The following is a 19674-nucleotide window of genomic DNA, read 5'->3' as shown; positions in this document are numbered from 1 at the left end:
TGCTGTTGTATTAAGCGCATGTGACAAATACAATTGTATTTTATTTGATGGTGCTGTCATCTCATAGCCAATAACATAATCACACCTGATAGTGGCTGAATAATGTCAAGTCAATGGAACTCAAAATAACTGTTTTTCCTAGAACGATATCCTGGATGGCTAGTACTTTTCCTAGGCCCTTAATCCTGCTGGTCAAACTGTAAATCGCTTGCAGGTCAAAATGTCTTGTCCTCATCCCTAGAAAACGTGGCAAGTTTTTATACCATTTGATTACCATCCCAGATCCGGACAGAAATGTATGGCACATTATAGTAGTAGTGCTGTAAAAAACAAATGGTAGGACATTTCCATGGTGCTCAAGTACGGAAATATGTTGGGGTTGGAAATACTGTGTTGGCTGCATATCTAATGTTTATTGACATGGATTACTAGATTATAATTCTAACATCACTTTCACATTATTGTGCCGACCCAAACTTTACTTTCAGAATATTTTATTTTCACATTGTCCTTTCCAGCACGGATCAGCACCATCTGGCCCAATAACATACATGTAACTCCCAAAATAAAGGAAACACTGGAGTAAATGAGGGATACAAAGTAAAGCAGTAAAGCAGGTGTGGTTCCTGAGTTAATTAAGCATTTAATGTCTCATCATGCTTAGGGTCATTATTTTGGCTACCATGACTAGTAGAAGAGATCTTAGTAAATTTGAAAGAGGGGTCTCAAACGAGCATAAGGTGTTTAAAGGGTGTGTGCGTTTCAGTCACCAGATCTCAACCCAATTGAACACTTAAGGGAGATTCTGGAGCAGTGCCGGATCAACAAAACACCAAATGATGGAATTTCTTGTGGAAGAATGTTGTCGCATCCCTCCATTAGAGTTCCAGACACTTGTAGAATGTATGCCAAGGTGGATCGAATCTGTTCTGGCAGAGTGTGGTTGCCCAATGCCCTATTAAGACACTATGTTGGGGGTTCCCTTTATTTTGGCAGTTACCTGTATCTGGTGCCAGCCTGCTTTTGCACTGATGGAGGAGCCTAGCTAGCTAGCCCTGCCCCACTCCAACTAGTCTGGTAATAAGCAGTGTGTAACACAGGCAGACTGACATTATACTGAACCAAACTAACTGAAAAGTGAGCCAAAAGAGCACAGTTTGGGTCGAAACGATAAGGGTGAAAGGCCCCACTCAACACAGGATGAGCCCTTTTCAGATAACACTCCTGTTACTGACAGTAATCTGGCTGGCACTTTGCTATAAAGTGATCCTGTTAGAGGTAAATATAGCCTGTGCGGCGTTGACACTAAATACTGGCCTATACTCTAAGAATGTTAGTCTACTTTTAAACATCGACTGACCTAGTTTTAATTGTGTACTGATTTGGTATTGGGAATTAGATGTGATACTCAAAAGTAGTTTAGCATTGACCTGATGTACAACATCTTGCTAAAGGCTTACCGGTGCATGGACCAACATCAGCGGCTCAACCATTGACTGCATCAACTAAGACTCAACTACGGAAATTATGTAATGCTTAAAGCAGCAATCAGCAGTTAAAACAATAACAAAGTGGGGGAAATGGGGCTGGAGAAATGTAACCACTCTCAAATTCAAAGACAGAGCTATTGATGCAAGTAAACAAAGTAAATCAAAAGGATCGTTTTTAACCATGGTTTTAAGCTATGGAGTGTTTGTTTACATTTACTTTGTTTACAAACATCGGAGTAAAACAGGCTTATATTTTGCATTCTGATGGGGTACCACAGTTGAACTAAGCTCATAAGTTATATTCTTCAGGAATCAATGGGTACATATCATTCATTTAGAAGTCCAAAAATGGATGTAACAACTGCTGATTGCCCCTTAATTAAGATCAGCCCAGGGCCTACCATATGCAGTAAGTAATCAATCGTGTCAAGATCTGTAGATTGAATTTTCAAAGCTGAATTTTCATAGCCTTGTTGATAGTGTCATTACTTTGGTATCTCCTTTTCTCATTATACTGACATCTTGAGTTTAAAAGACGGTGAGAATGTCGACAGTCAGATTGGCTAGGCATCTGCAAGGAAGCAAGGAGCAATTAGGAGAAGATACTTTCAAACGTGCTTTTTAGCCACCCACATGAGCACTCACAGAACTACACTAAGACTACTGCATGGAGCTCGGACAAGCGTGGGAACCGCACTGCCAAAAGTTGCACTACAGTTTATGACACTGTAAAAACAGACAAACGCTACATCCAAACCTTTAACAGCATCTAAAATAATGTCAATCAACTAACAAAATAATGTGAATTAGTGTCACAAAGTGTACAGTAGGTATATGACATGCTGGCTTGCTGTTGAGGAAAATTAGAAGAAAAAAAACTTATCTAAGAGGCTGTGTTATTTCTGCTGTATCCAATTACCAGTCAGCTAACACAGAGCTAACAGCAGCCACAGCCAAATATAGATTAGGGTCATATGCAAATGCTGCACAACTAGTGGGCACCCCAAGTCAGTGGATGAACTATAGTTTTAGGGTATGGGTATGGTGCAAAACCAGTTTATCACACACAGGCATGCAATGAAATATTTGGCTGAGAGAGCACAACATTTAATTCATCTGTGAATTGAGGTTTAGCTATCCAGATCAAGAAAATACAATACTAGTCTGCTAAATCTGTAATTCTATCATTCAATACTTTTTTATTCAACTATATAATTTGGAGATACTATATCAGACTACAAAAGTTCCCAACACTAAGTAGAAAGTATGAGAGAGAGATAGAGAGAGAGAGAGGGGGGGAGGGAGAGAGAGAGAGGGAGAGGGAGAGAGAGAGAGAGAGAGAGAGAGAGAGTGGGAGAGAGAGAGAGAGAGAGAGAGAGAGAGAGGGAGAGAGTGGGAGAGAGAGAGAGAGAGAGAGAGAGAGAGAGAGAGAGAGAGAGAGAGAGAGCAAAGACTGATTTAAGGGATTATGAAGCGTCAGTTTAGACAATTCTTCTCTTCCACATCAGTCAAAGGAAACAAAATGCTTTACTGCAGGTGCATAGACTAGTCAGGTATCAGCACAGCAGGAACTAGAGACTGTGTAAAAGAATACAGTGCCTTTTGGTGAACAGCGTTTTGTGGGACAACTTTGGCAAAAAATGTATTCAAGAGATGAATTCTCAAGCTGTCACATTGTTGTTGCCGGTTGCCATTTGGAAAGTGAGAAAAACAGAAGGCAAATGAGGAGCTGATGAAAACAAGAGGATCCGTTGGGGATGTCACATGGATATAAACAAGGTATTTAATCTCCGTCTAATGCTTCAGGGAACAAGATTTATGGATGGATTAAAAGGGACATTCTGAGACATCTTCCTCAAGTGGCTTTGAAACCAGAACAAATGTTTGATTATGTTCTAGTTGGGGATTGTACTGACATCTGTTCTTCTACAAAACCTAGCTAAGTATTTACATTTTGAATGAGGGGCAATTAATATTGATATTGTGGTGTATTCTAATAGGAGGTTAAATGGTGCAGATCACAGAGGACCCAGGTGGAGGTGGAGGGACCTTGTTAAATGTTCAGCAGAATGGGATTGTCAGGGGTCGCAAAGATGAGGAGTCGTCTATATTGTCGGAGACGGTCGCAGGCAATGAAAATGAGGATCCTAATGAGGGAGACAATGAGGAAAGCAACTATTACGACGATGACGACGATGATGTCTATCAGGAATTTGAAGAGTTTGACTTTGACACATTGCCAGATCTGCCGAAGGATACCAAGAGTATTGACTCTGATAACTCCTTCTATCCACCCGATGACTCTCTCAAATACAGGACTCCCAGCCCAAACACCCCCGAACCTCTGTCCTTCTTCAAGGCCTGCTCCAATAACAATTCCATCATAGTGAAGATTATGATAAGGCAAGGGGTGACAAAGGAGGAAGTGAATGAAACAGACAAGAACAACAGAGTATGTTCGTGGTGTCATTAAAGAAATTAACTGTTTTTTGAAACTTATATCAGTATTATCAAGTAAAGGCCCGACTGCACAAACATATAACATTGTTTGTGTTCCAATGTCCACACTAGAATCCTACTTGCAATGCATAATGCTTTCTACATGGCATGCTAGCATGGACATTGGAACTTAGATATTTGTAAAGAAGGTTTCCATGAGATCTCCACCAATCAGGAATTGGCTTTATAGTGATTTGATAGAACAGCAGAGGTTTTAACTAGGAATTCATTTTCCAGGCTTTCTGTATAGGGCTGAGTGTCATATAGGGCCCAAATTGTGCCATTTCTGTAGACAGTGACAATCTCAGAGGAATACTCAGAGCAGTTTGTTGCCCTGAAACAGATGGGGGTGTGGATTGCAGATTGAGCAGTGTAGGCACCTCAGAGGAAGATGGGGAGGACCATACTCCTCAGTAAATTTCATAAAAATAAAAATAGTGAAACATTTAAAAAGTCATCATTATTAAATGAAACTATATTAAATATATTAACGTCACCAAATAATTGGGTAAAACACAATTGAAGGTTTACAGTGGCCTCAGCAGCACCATGGCGTAGACGGAGGACAGCTAGCTTCTGAATCGATTTCAATACAAAACCTAGGAGGCTCATGGTTCTCACCCTCTTTCATAGAGTTACACAGTAATTATGACAACTTCTAGAGGACATCCTTTAACCTATCAGAGCTCTTACAGCATGAACTGACATGTGGTCCACCCTATCAAAGGATCAGAGAATAAATTAATCTAGTACGGAAAGCATACACTACAGCTAGTAAGCTAGCACTGCTGTGCATAAAATGTGGTGAGTGGTTGACTCAAAGAGAGAGAAAGACAAGAGTTTAATAGTTTTCAACAAATACATTTCTTCAAAAAAATGTATTTACTTAGCTAGTAAATGCAGCTGGATACTTTAGCCTTCTCACACACCCGGCTCAAACCGAGAGGGATGCTCCGTTATCTAGCTGGCTATGGCTATCCAACACTGGAACTCTTCAATGTCAAGGTAAACTTTTGGTTTTATTAATTTATTGCCACCGGGGCTTGCCGGTGTAACTGATAAACTGCTTGCTAACCGTATACTGTACTGCATGATTGTAGAGAGTTTACTAACTTGTTAGGTCTAGTAGCTACATTGACTTGATGTTAGCTAATATGGTGACAATGATGTAAGCTGTGTGTAGCGGTTAGCAGTTCTGATATGAAGGTTTGGCTTGGAATGTTTTTTTTTTGAGAGGAGGGCGTGTAGATGCGAGAAGGAATTATCCAACGATCAAAGGGATCATGCTGTTTATATGTGGCTGTTTTGAAAGTGAACTGTGTTTCCGTGTGATCAGGGGTGTATTCATTTTGCCGATTCTGTTGGAAAATGTTGCTTAAATGGAAGCAAACAGAACGAAACGAGGGTAAATATACCTGAATTTGTCAAATAGAAACTCTTGTGTGCAACTGTTGGACTAATGATTACACCCTTGATAAGCTAGGTACAGGCAAGATTGTGCAAGGCAGTATTGAATCTGTCAATGTCTGTCACCTTGGTTACTCAAATTTCTCTCAACTTGTGCACCTATGTTTTAAACTTTCATTCGGCTAAGTTGTCGCAACCTCATGATGTGTATAGGAAAAATATGAGTATCATGTAAGAGCCTAAACCTATTGATGTTACATTGATCTGGGTGAATGGAATATGAATGACAGTCATTCAATGTGTTGTAATAGAAATTAGTTCATGTTCATCCCCAAAATTATTTCCCTCCCTTATCTTAAACGTCACCGACCGCCACTGAGATTGAGATAGAATTGAATCAGCTCGCAATCATGGCTGAGCTTTCAAAAGGTTCACCCAAGATATCAGGGTGCAGCTGGACAATACCAAGGACGAGGATGGTGCTTCAAATAGCTTATTCTTTACAACATTAATGACCATCATGGGTACCCAACAGGTAGACATTAGGGTTAGACCCAATACAATTTTGAATGTGTTTCTCACTGCTGTATCCTCTTAAGTGGTAAAGCAATAATACCAGGGATATAAGTAGCCCACGCATTCAGCGACTATTATTGTACATTATATTCTAAAGGTGTTGCTTGTAGATACAGTAGGTCCCTGATTTCCCTCAGTAGCTGGTAAAACTGAGATACTAGGCTCGACCACTGACCTGTATATTCCCTTCTCATGGGACATACTAATACAGTACAAATGAGGGGAGAAGTTTGATGTCATGCAACACTTAATGGCACGAGTGTCTGGATCCATAAAAGCAAGACATGCTCTCAGTTGTTTCATGTTACATCCTCCACTGTCATGACATGAGCCCCAATGTGTAGTCTGTGTAGATGTAAACAAACCCACACACAGCAGTGTTTTCAAATCAAACAAACTGAAGGTGCACTCTGTTTGAGCAGATTAAGAGATTATTTTTGGCAAATCTAAAACGGCAGTTTTTCCAATTCACCTAGACAGATAGTCAGTGTTGGAGAAGCTACTCTGGAAATATTGTTAACCAAGCTGCCAATTACTTCACACTGGAAGAGTTACGCTACACTAAAGGTAACCTTTAAAAATATATAGTTTATTTAACTTAAAATATTTTGAAAAAGCAGTTCACTACATCGAAACTACTTGGTGATAAATTATCATATCTAAATCTGAAATGTCACAGACTATAAATGAACCACTCTGGAGTCAGATGGAACAGAATGTGTCATTTAGAATATTAAACACAAGAACTATGTTTCAAGAGAGAATTAGGAAGGACTGATGCCAAAAAAGAAAGGAAATTCTTGCCTACTTAACCCATGTTTTATTTTTGGCCAAAAAGTAGTGTAGTTCCAGTAGTTAGCTGCACTGCTACATGGCAGAAAAAAGTAATTAACTACTGAAAAAACAACCACGGTTTGAATTTAGTTCAACTACCACAAAGCTACTGCAAAATATAGTTGAATTACTAGTTGAACTGCATGTAGTTCACTACTCCCCAACACTGCAGATAGCGGGTCCAAGATAGATAGTGAGCCATGGCAAGATGATGTTCTCCCTTGGGTTGTTTATAGATGGGGTGTTGTTGTCAGATATTTTCACTTTGAATTCCTATTTGGTCCCAAAGCTGCGTTCTAGGCCTACAACAGAGACCTTTACATCAGTTGACCATGTAAACCCTAAGCAGTGAGAATACTGGAGGTTCTGTTGATATTCCAACGCTTTTGAGTTTGGGGTTTTCATTATGAGTGGGCATAACGCTTTGTTTACAGTACACAATGTCTAATGAGTTTTCTTCAGATGACTTAGGGCTTTATTCAATACGTAGTGCTGAAGATCCACTTTATTGCGCGATTGACAATTAAAGGCAATGTTCCCGTGGCCTGGAGTCACATAAACACTGTATATGTCGGCTTAACTGGAGATGACATTTGACCTTTTTACATGGATTTACACTGATACTTCCGCAATACTGATTGAATCCAGCCCATACCTGTGATTGGTTGTACAGTAGCCTTGGTGACTGGGTTTTCCCCAAATCCAGAAACTGAGCCTGTGAGCCACTCTTGCATACTGTTTACTATCCGGTCATTATGCTATCTCACCATAGGTCTGGTGGACTGTGATTAGTACTGTAGGCAGCAGCAGGCAGATGGTTCAGAAAGCTCCAGAAAGACTATTAGCTGAGACTTAACTTGGAATTTCCTAAGGGATCAGTAGGTCTGTCATTTGGCATCTCTGACATTACCCTCCAATCATACAGGTTTATCAGTTTCGCTCCAAGTATTTGTTTATTTTGTTAGGTAAATTGTTTCTCAAAGACCCCCAAAGATAGATAGTTTCTTAAATCAGCTCTCATTTACAAATGAGACTACCCACTGTCCTATTCTACACTGTCAACACAAGTCTAGCACCACGCACCTAGAGCTAGAGTAGCTTTAAACATGCCTTAAAAAGCAGAGCTATTTTTTATTTAACCAGGCAAGTCAGTTAAGAACAACTTCTTATTTACAAGGACAGCCTAGGAACAGTGGGTTAACGTCCTTGTTCAGGGGCTGAACAACAGATTTTTACCTTGTCAGCTCAGGGATTTGATCTAGCAACCTTTTTGTTATTGGCCCAATGCTCTAACCACTAGGCTACATGACGCCCCACCTATTGATCCAATTGACCCTGTGAAGCAACTGTGTTGGGATAATGAGCACTGAGACCACCGACTTAAGACCATCAGTGTAACAGTGACCTCAGAGTCCTGGGTGGGTGAGCTTGCTTTGTGTCCTTAATTAGCTACAATGTCATTAACAAGCACTAGCAGCAGCCACTTCTGGAGATGTGTATCTTTCTTGAGATCTAAAGTAAACAAGTGATGTGCCGGTAGTTGTGTGACTTAATATACCTTTGGTGCAAGGCCAAATGTTCGAGTTGAACGATATGGCACTGTGTGTCAACAGAGTCACCAGAAGGCCACTGACGTATTTTACTAAAGCAGTAAACATACATCCAAAAAGAGGTATGTGTCACTGATCTTTGAATGTTGTGTTTTTCAGAATGGGCTGATAGTAGCCTGTTACATGGGCTGGGTGGATGTGGTCATAGCGCTTTCTCAGTGTCCCCATATCGATGTCAACTGGCAAGACAACGAGGGGAATACAGCCCTCATGACAGCTGCTCAAGCAGGTAAAAATCTACAGATGTTTCAATGCTGGGAGGTTGGTTGGTTCCTACTTCCTAGTACAGTATATCTTGGCAATGTGTCATGAAATATAATGAAAATTCTAAATGAAAGTCCAGATGAAGACAAACGCTTTGATCTGATAACATTGAGTAGAATTAAAAATGGTTAATTGTGAATAAGGTGAATAACACATTTGTTTATTTTGTAACACCAGGCCACATTATGATATCCAGCTACTTGATCAACTACTTCCCCAACCTGGACCTAGAGCGTAGGAACTGCCATGGATTCACCGCTTTGATGAAGGCAGCCATGCAAGGGAGGGCAGATGTTGTTTGTTTGCTCATGATGTCAGGTAGAGCTAAGATATTTAGTTTTCCTATATACTTTCTCCAATGTTTACATTATCTTTATTTTTTTGCTAGGCCCACTGTGATGAAGAATAAGTCTGTACAGTTACAGATGTCGGATCTTAATCTTCTTTTGTTGCAGAAAAATGTCCTGAGCATCAGGAAATTCAAATGAGCCTCGTGATTTAGATACTTTCACTGAAAAGCCACAGTTCCCTTTCACCATATTCAGGGGCAGTTGAGTGATTCGGATCAGTGCCAGCTATCAAAATCATCCTCCCTATCTTGTGGTTGTCATTAGTTAGCGCAGCCACAAAGTCCAAATTGGCTATATCGTAAAGATTCATGAAAACAAAAATGTAATTTAACATTAGGGTATAGCAGTGTGGTTAAGGTTAGGTTTAAAATCAGATTTTAAGAAGAGAAATTGTAGAAATAGGTGGGGTTTAGCCATAATTATGACTTTGAGGCTGTGGTAATTAGTGATGAACCTCTTTCACTCATTAAAATGTTAAAAGCACCAGACAGAATATGAATAAATGTCCTATTGCTACTGTAGGCATATGGATCCTATTCCTGCAACATTCAAGTGTGCATTTATCTGAAATGTATCCATACACATCAACAACTGAACCAGTATCTGGGCAAAGAAGACGATGAATAGGATAGCTACACTACATGACCAGAAGTATGTGGACACATGCTCGTCGTTCATCTCATTCCAAAATCATGGCCATTAATATGGAGTTGATCCCTCCTTTGCTGCTATAACAGCCTCCACTCTTCTGGGAAGGCTTTCCGCTAGATGTTGTAAGATTCCTGCAGGGACTTGCTTCCATTCAGCCATAAGAGCATTAGTGAGGTCAGGCACTGATGTTGGGCGATTAGGCCTGGCTCGCAGTCGGCGTTCCAATTCATCCCAAAGGTGTTCGATGGGATTGAGGTCAGGGCTCTGTGCAGGTCAGTCAAGTTCTTCCACATCGATCTCGACAAACCATTTCAGTATGGACCTCACTTTCTGTATGGGGGTATTGTCATGCTGAAACAGGAAAGGGCCTTACCCAATCTATTGCCACAAAGTTGGAAGCACATAATCGTCTAGAATGTCATTGTATGCTATAGCGTTAAGATTTCCCTTCACTGGAACCATGAAAAGCAGACCCACACCATTATTTATCTTCCACCAAACTTTACAGTTGGCACTATGTATTCGGGCAGGTAGCGTTCTTCTGGCATCCACCAAACCCAAACATCTCTGTGGCACTCCACCAATCAGGCCTTTATGGTAAAGTGGCCAGACGGAAGACACTACTTAGTGAAAGACACATGACAGCCCGTTTGGAGTTTGCCAAAAGGCACCGAAAGACTCTCAGACCATGAGAAACAAGATTCTCCGGTCTGATGAAACCAAGATTGAATTATTTTGCCTGAATGCCAAGCTGTAGGAAACCTGGCTCCATCCCTACGGTGAAGCATGGTGGCGGAAGAATCATCGCTGTGGGGATGTTTTTCAGCGGCAGGGACTGGGAGACTAGTCAGGATCAAGGCAAAAATGAATGGAGCAAAGTACAGAGAGATCCTGCTTCAGAGCGCTCAGGACCTCAGACTGGGGCTAAGGTTCACCTTCCAACAGCACAACGAGCAGTCTAAGGTACAATGTAGGTACGGTACTGCATTGTATTCAAACACTGCTTCCAGCTTCCCCCTGGTGGTGATTGCAAATATTTTTTCAGATAATCAAATGCTCCTGCTGCAGGATTCTATTCCTCCTGTGATGAAATTGGTCAAGTTAAGATCGACATCTGTAACAGCTCCCATAAATATGAACATTTAGAAATGACAATTGAATAACAATGCATTCAATGCTTCTTCTTATTTGTGTATTCCCTCTACTAGGAGCGGACGTGGAGGCGAGGGACTACAGCCGCAAGATGACCTCCAGGGAGTGGGCTTTGTTCACATGTCGCTATGAGACGGGCTATCTGATGATGCGTCTGATGGCCCAGCCATGCGCCCAGCAGTTCTGTGACTCCTACAAGCTGGAATGGCCCATGCTGCAGGAACTAGTGGCCCAACGCCAGGAGTCCAAGAGCTGCTGGCAGAAGGTGGCAGACAAGGTCTGCTGCAGGTTCTCTCTCCGCATGAAGACGGACCCCGTGGACGATGGTGTGATGGACCACATGGTACGCATCACTACCGCTCTGTCCAGCCCATTGATCGCCACCGCCTGCCACACTGTGGCCCCAAGAAGTCCCCCCTGCATCGGGAAGCGGCGCTATGCCGTGCCAGAGATCCTCAGGAAGCAGCGAGTGGACGAACTGAAGTGCCTGGGCCCCGAGCACTTCAACAACAACAAGAAGCTGTTCAATAACTCCCGGGTGCAGTTGGTTCCTAAGAAGAGGGACCGGAGGGCCAGCCTGCAGACCCAAATGTTGCAAGAGGTTGCGGTGGCTGGTACTTCGGCTCTGAGGCGCACCAGCTTGCTGCCCCTGAACATGATGAGGAGGAGTAGTGTCAGGCCGGGCATTGTGGTCCCCAAGGTGAGGCTGTGCAAGGTCCCCTCATGGCCCAACCCTGAAAAGAGAAAAAATAGCAAGGACCCCGAGCTCCTTCAGCTCCCCAAGTGGAGGTACAAAGAGGCCAAGGAGGAGAGGAGGAGGCAAGAGGAAGAGGGGAAGAAGAGACGTTTACCCACAGTGAGGATGCGCTGAAAGACTTGAGCTACGAGGAGAGGTCAAATTGCTTTTCAAGAGCCTTGGGGTGCGAGCTAACCTTTAACTGTAATTGGTTCTGAACTGAGGAGATGAAGTTATCACCAGCGTTTTAGATTTTAAAGACTGTGCCACTTGATTCAGCTGTAGCCATGGAGCACTATCTTTTCCTGTCCTAGATTGGTTACTCTGTTTTCTGGCTTTTGACAGTAATGGGGAAGGAATACTTGGCTTGAACTGTGTACTCATTGTGAGGAATTCATAATTGAACTTTTATGCAGATGTATTTTTGTATGCATTCTTCCATTTTCTTCAGATTATGCATTTCTCCATTCAATCTGCATTTCTTCAGATTATGACTGTTTGATATCTCCATTGTAAAAAGGATAACTCAAACACATACAATACTTTGCACGTTGTTTATTGTGTCAATGTTTTGGTCAGAGACCTTTTCATCTCCACCAAAAAAATGTATGTTTGTCTGGTGGATATTCTCAAAGCAGATAATACACAAATCAGTTGGATGTATGTACAGGTAACTGCCAAAATAAAGTGTCTTAATAGGGCGTTGGGCCACCACGAGCCAGAACAGCTTGAATTCACCTTGGCATCGATTCTACAAGTGTCTGGAACTATATTGGAGGGATGTGACACCATTCTTCCATGACAAATTCTATAATTTGGTGTTTTGTTGAAAACGCTGTCTCAAGCTCCAGAATCTCCCATAAGTGTTCTATTGAGTTGAGGTCTGGTGACTAAGTTTATTTTTCTTCTAGACTGGTGACTAAGACGGCCATGGCATATGGTTTACATTGTTTTCATGGTCATCAAGCCATTCAGTGACCACTCGCGCCCTGTGGATGGGGGTATTGTCACCCTATTGGTGCATAGTCATGGTAGCCAAAATAACGGGCAGCATTTTTATACATGACAGGATGTTAATAGCTTAATTAACTCACCAACCACACCTATGTGAAAGCTCTGCTTTCAATATATACTACATGATCAAAGTATGTGGACACCTGCTCGTTTAACATCTCATTCCAAAATCATAGGCATTAATATGGAGTTGGTCCTCCCTTTGCTGCTATAACAGCCTCCACTCTTCTGGGAAGGCTTTCCACTAGATGTTGGAACATTGCTGTGGGGACTTGCTTCCATTCAGCCACAAGAGCATTAGTTCTGTCGGGCACTGATGTTGGGCGATTGGACCTGACATGCAGTCGGAGTTCCAATTCATCCAAAGGTGTTCGATGGGGTTGAGGTCAGGGCTTTGTGCAGGCAGTCAAACCCAGATTTGTTCGTCGGACTTCTGAGAACAAATTTCCACTGCTCCAGAGTCCTATGGCGGCAAGCTTTACACCACTCCAGCCAACGTTTGGCATTGCACATGGTGATCTTAGGCTTGTGTGCAGCTGCTTGGCCAAGGAAACCCATTTCATGAAGCTCCCGACAAACAGTTATTGTGCTGACGGTGCTTCCAGAGGCAGTTTAGGAATTCGGTAGTGAGTGTTACAACCGAGGACAGACGATTTCTACACACTACGCACTTCACAATAACAGCACTTACAGTTGACTGGGACAGCTCTAGCAGGGCAGAAATTTGATGAACTGACTTGTTGGAAAGTTAGCATCCTATGATGATGCCACATTGAAAGTCACTGAGCTCTTCAGTAAGGCCATTCACCTGCCAGTGTTTGTCTGTGGAGATTGCATGGCGGTGTGCTCAATTGTGTACACCTGTCAGCAACGGGTGTGGCTGAAATAGCTGAATCCACTAATTTGAAGGGATGTCCACATACTTTGTATATATAGTGTTCTTTATATCCCTCATTTACCAAAGTGTTTCCTTTATTTTGGCAGTTACCTGTATATCTCTGTTCTGAGTCTCACAAATCACTGAACAGCATTTACAGAAACAGGCAATAGGCTCCTGCCCTATTCTGGCTTGGACAAGGCTGCTTACTTTATATATGGTGATCTGATGTGATAATGAATATATATTACATTTCACAGACACTTATCCAGAGTGACGTATGCATACATTTTCATACTGGTCGCCTGTGGGAATTGAACCCACAACCCTGGCGTTGCAAGCACCATGCTCTACCAACTGAGCCTCACATGACATATAAGATATAAGGAGAGGGTAGATGATAGCAATTTCTACTGCAACACTGAAGGAGCAAAACAGAGTCTACTGCAGGGTATTGGCATTTCACCACATAGATATCCCAGCAAACATGTCCACATTGGCAAGATGTGGGCACAATGTGGGCTAAAATATTGGCCCCATGTAGGCTGCCCACATTGGGTCGATGCGCCTTTGCAATTTAATAGGAATTTATTTATTTATAATGTATTTATGAAACTTTAAATTCAATACATAAATTGCATATTTTCAAGCCTCTATTAGCTATTAGGAACAAGATACATTGTATCAGAATGGCAACCAAGTTATTACTATCAAATATACACTGCTCAAAAAAATAAAGGGAACACTAAAATAACACATCCTAGATCCTAGATCTGAATGAAACATTCTTATTAAGTACTTTTTTCTTTACATAGTTGAATGTGCTGACAACAAAATCACACAAAAATTATCAATGGAAATCAAATGTATCAACCCATGGAGGTCTGAATTTGGAGTCACACTCAAAATTAAAGTGGAAAACCACACTACAGGCTGATCCAACTTTGATGTAATGTCCTTAAAATAAGTCAAAATGAAGCTCAGTAGTGTGTGTGGCCTCCACATGGCTCCTGGGCATGCTCCTGAAGAGGTGACGGATGGTCTCCTGAGGGATCTCCTCCCAGACCTGGACTAAAGCATCCGCCAACTCCTGGACAGTCTGTGGTGCAACGTGGCGTTGGTGGATGGAGCGAGACATGATGTCCCAGATGTGCTCAATTGGATTCAGGTCTGGGGAACGGGCGGGCCAGTCCATAGCATCAATGCCTTCCTCTTGCAGGAACTGCTGACACACTCCAGCCACATGAGGTCTAGCATTGTCTTGCATTAGGAGGAACCCAGGGCCAACCGCACCAGCATATGGTCTCACAAGGGGTCTGAGGATCTCATCTCGGTACCTGATGGCAGTCAGGCTACCTCTGGCGAGCACATGGAGGGCTGTGCGGCCCCCCCAAAGAAATGCCACCCCACACCATGACTGACCCACCGCCAAACCGGTCATCCTGGAGGATGTTGCAGGCAGCAGAACGTTCTCCACGGCGTCTCCAGACTCTGTCACGTCTGTCACATGTGCTCAGTGTGAACCTGCTTTCATCTGTGAAGAGCACAGGGCGCCAGTGGCGAATTTGCCAATCTTGGTGTTCTCTGGCAAATGCCAAACGTCCTGCACGGTGTTGGGCTGTAAGCACAACCCCCACCTGTGGACGTCGGGCCCTCATATCACCCTCATGGAGTCTGTTTCTGACCGTTTGAGCAGACACATGCACATTTGTGGCCTGCTGGAGGTCATTTTGCAGGGCTCTGGCAGTGCTCCTCCTGATCCTACTTACACAAAGGCGGAGATAGCGGTCCTGCTGCTGGGTTGTTGCCATCCTACGGCCTCCTCCACGTCTCTTGATGTACTGGCCTGTCTCCTGGTAGCGCCTCCATGCTCTGGACACTACGCTGACAGACACAGCAAAACTTCTTGCCACAGCTCGCATTGATGTGCCATCCTGGATGAGCTGCACTACCTGAGCCACTTGTGTGGGTTGTAGACTCCGTCTCATGCTACCACTAGAGTGAAAGCACCGCCAGCATTCAAAAGTGACCAAAACATCAGCCAGGAAGCATAGGAACTGAGTGGTGGTCTGTGGTCACCACCTGCAGAACCACTCCTTTATTGGGGGTGTCTTGCTAATTGCCTATAATTTCCACCTGTTGTCTATTCCATTTGCGCAACAGCATGTGAAATTTATTGTCAATCAGTGTTGCTTCCTAAGTGGACAGTTTGATTTCACAGAAGTGTGATTGACTTGGAGTTACATTGTGTTGTTTAAGTGTTCCCTTTATTTATTTGAGCAGTGTATATATATATATATATATATATATATATATATATATATATATATATATATATATATTATAAGAGAAATTTCAGTTTCTCATATGTCAAATTTACTTTTTTAAGTATTTTAAGATTTGGCAGTGTACAAGATAAAATATATATATATAAAAAAACTGAACCCATAAACTGTTAGGACACTTTTAGTAACAATTGCACAACAATAACTGTGTGCAAACCATGCCCCCAAAAACTCTAAACTCTCTTGTCGGGCTCGGTGTGGGCTGGCCCATATTGGGCATGTGTGGGCTGGCCCCTGTGGGCTGGCCTCTGTTGGGCTTGGTGTGGGCTGGGCCCTGTTGGGCTGGTGTGGGCTGGCCCCAGTTGGGCTGGTGTGGGATGGCCAGTGTTGGGCTGATGTGGGCTGGCCTGTCTTGGGCTGGCCCCTGTTGGGCTTGGTGTGGGCTGGCCCCTGTTGGGCTTGGTGTGGTCTGGCCCCTGTTGGGCTGGTGTGGGATGGCCAGTGTTGGGCTGGCCCGTCTTGGGCTCAGTGTGGGCTGGCCCCTGTTGGGCTTGGTGTGGGCTGGCCGCTGTTGGGCTTGGTGTGGGCTGGCCCCTGTTGGGCTTGTTGTTGGCTGGCCCATGTTGGGCTAGTGTGGGCTGGTCTGTGTTGGGCTGGGGTGGGCTGGCCCGTGTTGGGCTGGCCCGTGTTGGGCTGGTGTGGACTAGCATGTGGGCTAGCCTGTGTTGGGTTTGGAGTGGGCTAGCCCGTGTTAGGTTGGTGTGGGCCAGCATGTGTTGATGTAGGCTAGACCATGTTGGGCTGATGTGAGATTGGTGTGGGCAAGGGCTTTCCCACCTGTCCTGCCATCCCAGCAAATATGACCCCATTGGTTCCATGTGGGTATTCACTGCCCACAAGCCCACACCAGCCCAACAAAGGCTAGCCCACAGCAATCCCACATCAGCCAGCCATATCGGGATAGCACATGTTGGGCTTGTGTGTTAGCCCGTGCTCACTTTGCCCACCGAATACCCATATGGGGCCAATGGGGTCATGTTTGCTGGGATGGCAGGACAGGGGGGAAAGCCCTTGCCCACACCAATCTCACATCAGCCCAACATGGTCTAGCCTACATCAGCCAAACCCATGCTGGCCCACACCAACCCAACACGGGCTAGCCCACTCCAAACCCAACATGGGCTAGCCCACAGGTGGGACATTCTTCACATTAAGCAAGCAGAGCTGCTAAAGCTATGCTAAAAAGAACACTGAGCGATGCAGAGTGGAACATTGCGGTGCCAAATGAGCATATGTCTGTATGCCCAGTGGGTACTCATTCAGGTAGATTTGGCTGGAAGAATGTAAATGAACTGTTTGACCGGGCAATTCAAAATGTTCCTCAAAATGAACTCAATGCAACGAATAGGTGATGTACAGTATAGGTAACTGCCAAAATAAAGGAAACACCAACATAAAGCATCTTAATAGGGCTTTTGGCCACCACAAGCTGCCAGAACAACTCCGATGCGTCTTAGCATAGATTCTACAAGTGTCTGGAACTCTATTGGAGGGATGCGACACCATTCTATCACGAGAAATTCCATAATTTTGTGTTTTCTTGATGGTGATGTGAAATGCTCTCTCAGGTGTTGCTCCAGATTCTCCCATGTGTTCAATTGGGTTCAGATCAGGTAACTGACACACACACACACACACACATATATATATTAAACCCCCTAAACTCCTTTGAGACCCCTCTTTCAAAGTCACTGAGATCTCTTCTTCTAGCCATGGTAGCCAAAATAATGGGAAACTGGTCATTTTTATACATGACCCTAAGCATTAACTCAGGAACCACACCTGTGGGAAAGCACCAGCTATCAATATACTTTGTATCCCTCCTTTACTCAAGTGTTTCCTTTATTTTGGCAGTTACCTGTAGGTCTCTAAAGCCTTGTTCACACTGCAGGCCTTAATGCGAAATCAGTTTTCAAATCCATTTTGGAATACTGACTGTCCAAACATCGAGTGTCCAAATCGGATGTGTGTGTGTTCAGACAGCAGTGATTTGCTGACATGGCGATGGTAGTTGTCAAAGTAACGACGGGTGTGTGTGTGCAGTGGTATGGGCTGACTGGTGGTGGTGCTTGTGCTTCCTATCACTCAGAAGTTATGTAGCAAGCCAAGGTGACAACAATGTTGCCATGGATTTTCCAAGTTGCTTTGAATGTTCAAAATCATAATGTAAGAACCCCTTTAAAGCCTCAAAGGATAAGATGATCCAACTTTTAAAAACATGTACTTTTTGGCTAGCCACAGCAGTCAACTAGCTAGCTAAGTAGTTGTTTATCTTTCTAGCATTTCACAAATTTTCTTTGTAAACAATTAAAAAGCTAGTTAGCTAGCACATGTTCTTGTCAGACCGTCAGTAGAGTAGCTAGCAAGTAACAAGATATGCCAAATAACAGTCTAAAAACGACTTTTAGGGCAAATAAATCATACAAGTCGCACTGCCAGGAATCAGATTTGAATCGAATTTCGAACCACCCACGAAGATGGTTTGAAATGTGGCTTGAAATATCCTTTTCCATGTGCTTTTTGGCTGTCCAGAGCGAAGGGAAAATAACAGATTTTTATCGGATATGCAAACAAATAGTCACTTCAAACTGCCAATGTGATCAAGGCTTAAACGGAAAAAATTAATAATCTCCAGCACCACGCCAACATCAACATATGTGAAAATGGTGCATTTCTATGTATTGTAGTAAAAAGATAGAGGTAAATAAGTGTTTCCAATGACATCATCGGTGTGCATCGTGATTTTAACTCATTATTAGTAGGAATTGCCTACTAATTGGTTGATGATGTCATTGGAAACGCTTGTCTTCTTTTTTATTAACAAAAAATATAGAAACACGCCATTTTCACATTGATGTTGGAGTGGTGCTGGAGATTAAAAGTAGAAAACTATTTGGCTTACTAAATCAGAAGGCTATTTTACGTTGTTTTTTTTTAATGATACTTGTCTATGTTAAGAAGACAATCCACACAAATAGGTGCCCCTCCACATGAATATAATAGAATATTCAAAATGGTCCAGGTGATTATATAACTGCGCTATATTCTCTGCAGCCCCACATACAGTACTTGCATAATCAAAATGTTACATCATATTAGCATGTTTCACATTTACGAAGAGAGAAAATGTTGTTTACTGTTCCAAACTAATATCAAATTCATGGGCCATGCAGTCAGTACATTTCGGCTTGCATCGGTATCTGTACCTACAGCGTGCATCACAGGAGTAGTACTGGGCCTTGCAGAGTGAAATGGCAGACCTGAGCTGCATGAGTCACTAATGCCCAGTAGAGGGCACTGCAGACTCTTCCAAGCTTTTGAGGTTGACATAGGCTACACACTGCATGCTCCTTCCCAGTAGACTGTCCTCATAGTGATGGATTCTCCCAGGATTAGCGAAGCAATTAAAATGTAATGCGACGATGAAATATTCCATCTCTTACTTTTTAGAAGCTTATAGATCGCTTCTTTTCAGCTATACAAAATGCTGTATCTGGCACACTGGTGAGAAATTTGAGCATTTTCACAGAAGCAGCACTAGGCCTACTTGTGCTTCCCTTCATCCATTCATAATCTATATTCTTAGTTTTTAGAGAGAAGTTTTGGGAGCATTTCTCATGGAGATGTATAGATAGATATAGGCCAGGCAGTGTATACAGGCAGTGTATACGGGCAGTGTATACAGCATATCTCTGATGGGCACCCCGGTGGCATGACGATGGGCATGGACGGTAACCTCAGGCTTAACATTACCCAACTAGGCCTGCAGCCCGGTAATTAACACCTATCACAGTGGTAAACTCACACAGACCTGTCAGCATTACCTCAACTCAATGTCACAGAGAAAACAATTAGAGAGAAACTGTAAG

General features: G+C 43.0%; 1 protein-coding gene across 1 annotated transcript; it reads left to right on the top strand.

The window, feature by feature from the left end:
- Window positions 1-3498: 3498 nt before the first annotated feature.
- LOC110508682 (ankyrin repeat domain-containing protein 33B-like) lies at window positions 3499-12283 on the top strand. The gene is made up of 4 exons (XM_021589398.2): window positions 3499-3942; window positions 8516-8645; window positions 8858-8998; window positions 10890-12283. Exons 1-4 carry the CDS (start codon window positions 3499-3501, stop codon window positions 11702-11704), a joined length of 1530 nt encoding a protein of 509 aa, XP_021445073.2. The 3' UTR covers window positions 11705-12283.
- The last annotated feature ends 7391 nt before the right edge of the window (window positions 12284-19674 follow it).

This window comes from Oncorhynchus mykiss, chromosome 28, assembly GCF_013265735.2.
Source record: "Oncorhynchus mykiss isolate Arlee chromosome 28, USDA_OmykA_1.1, whole genome shotgun sequence".
Taxonomy (NCBI): Eukaryota; Metazoa; Chordata; class Actinopteri; order Salmoniformes; family Salmonidae; genus Oncorhynchus; species Oncorhynchus mykiss.
The sequence above is the reverse complement of the archived record's forward strand: the minus strand, read 5'-3'. Positions and strand labels throughout refer to the sequence as shown.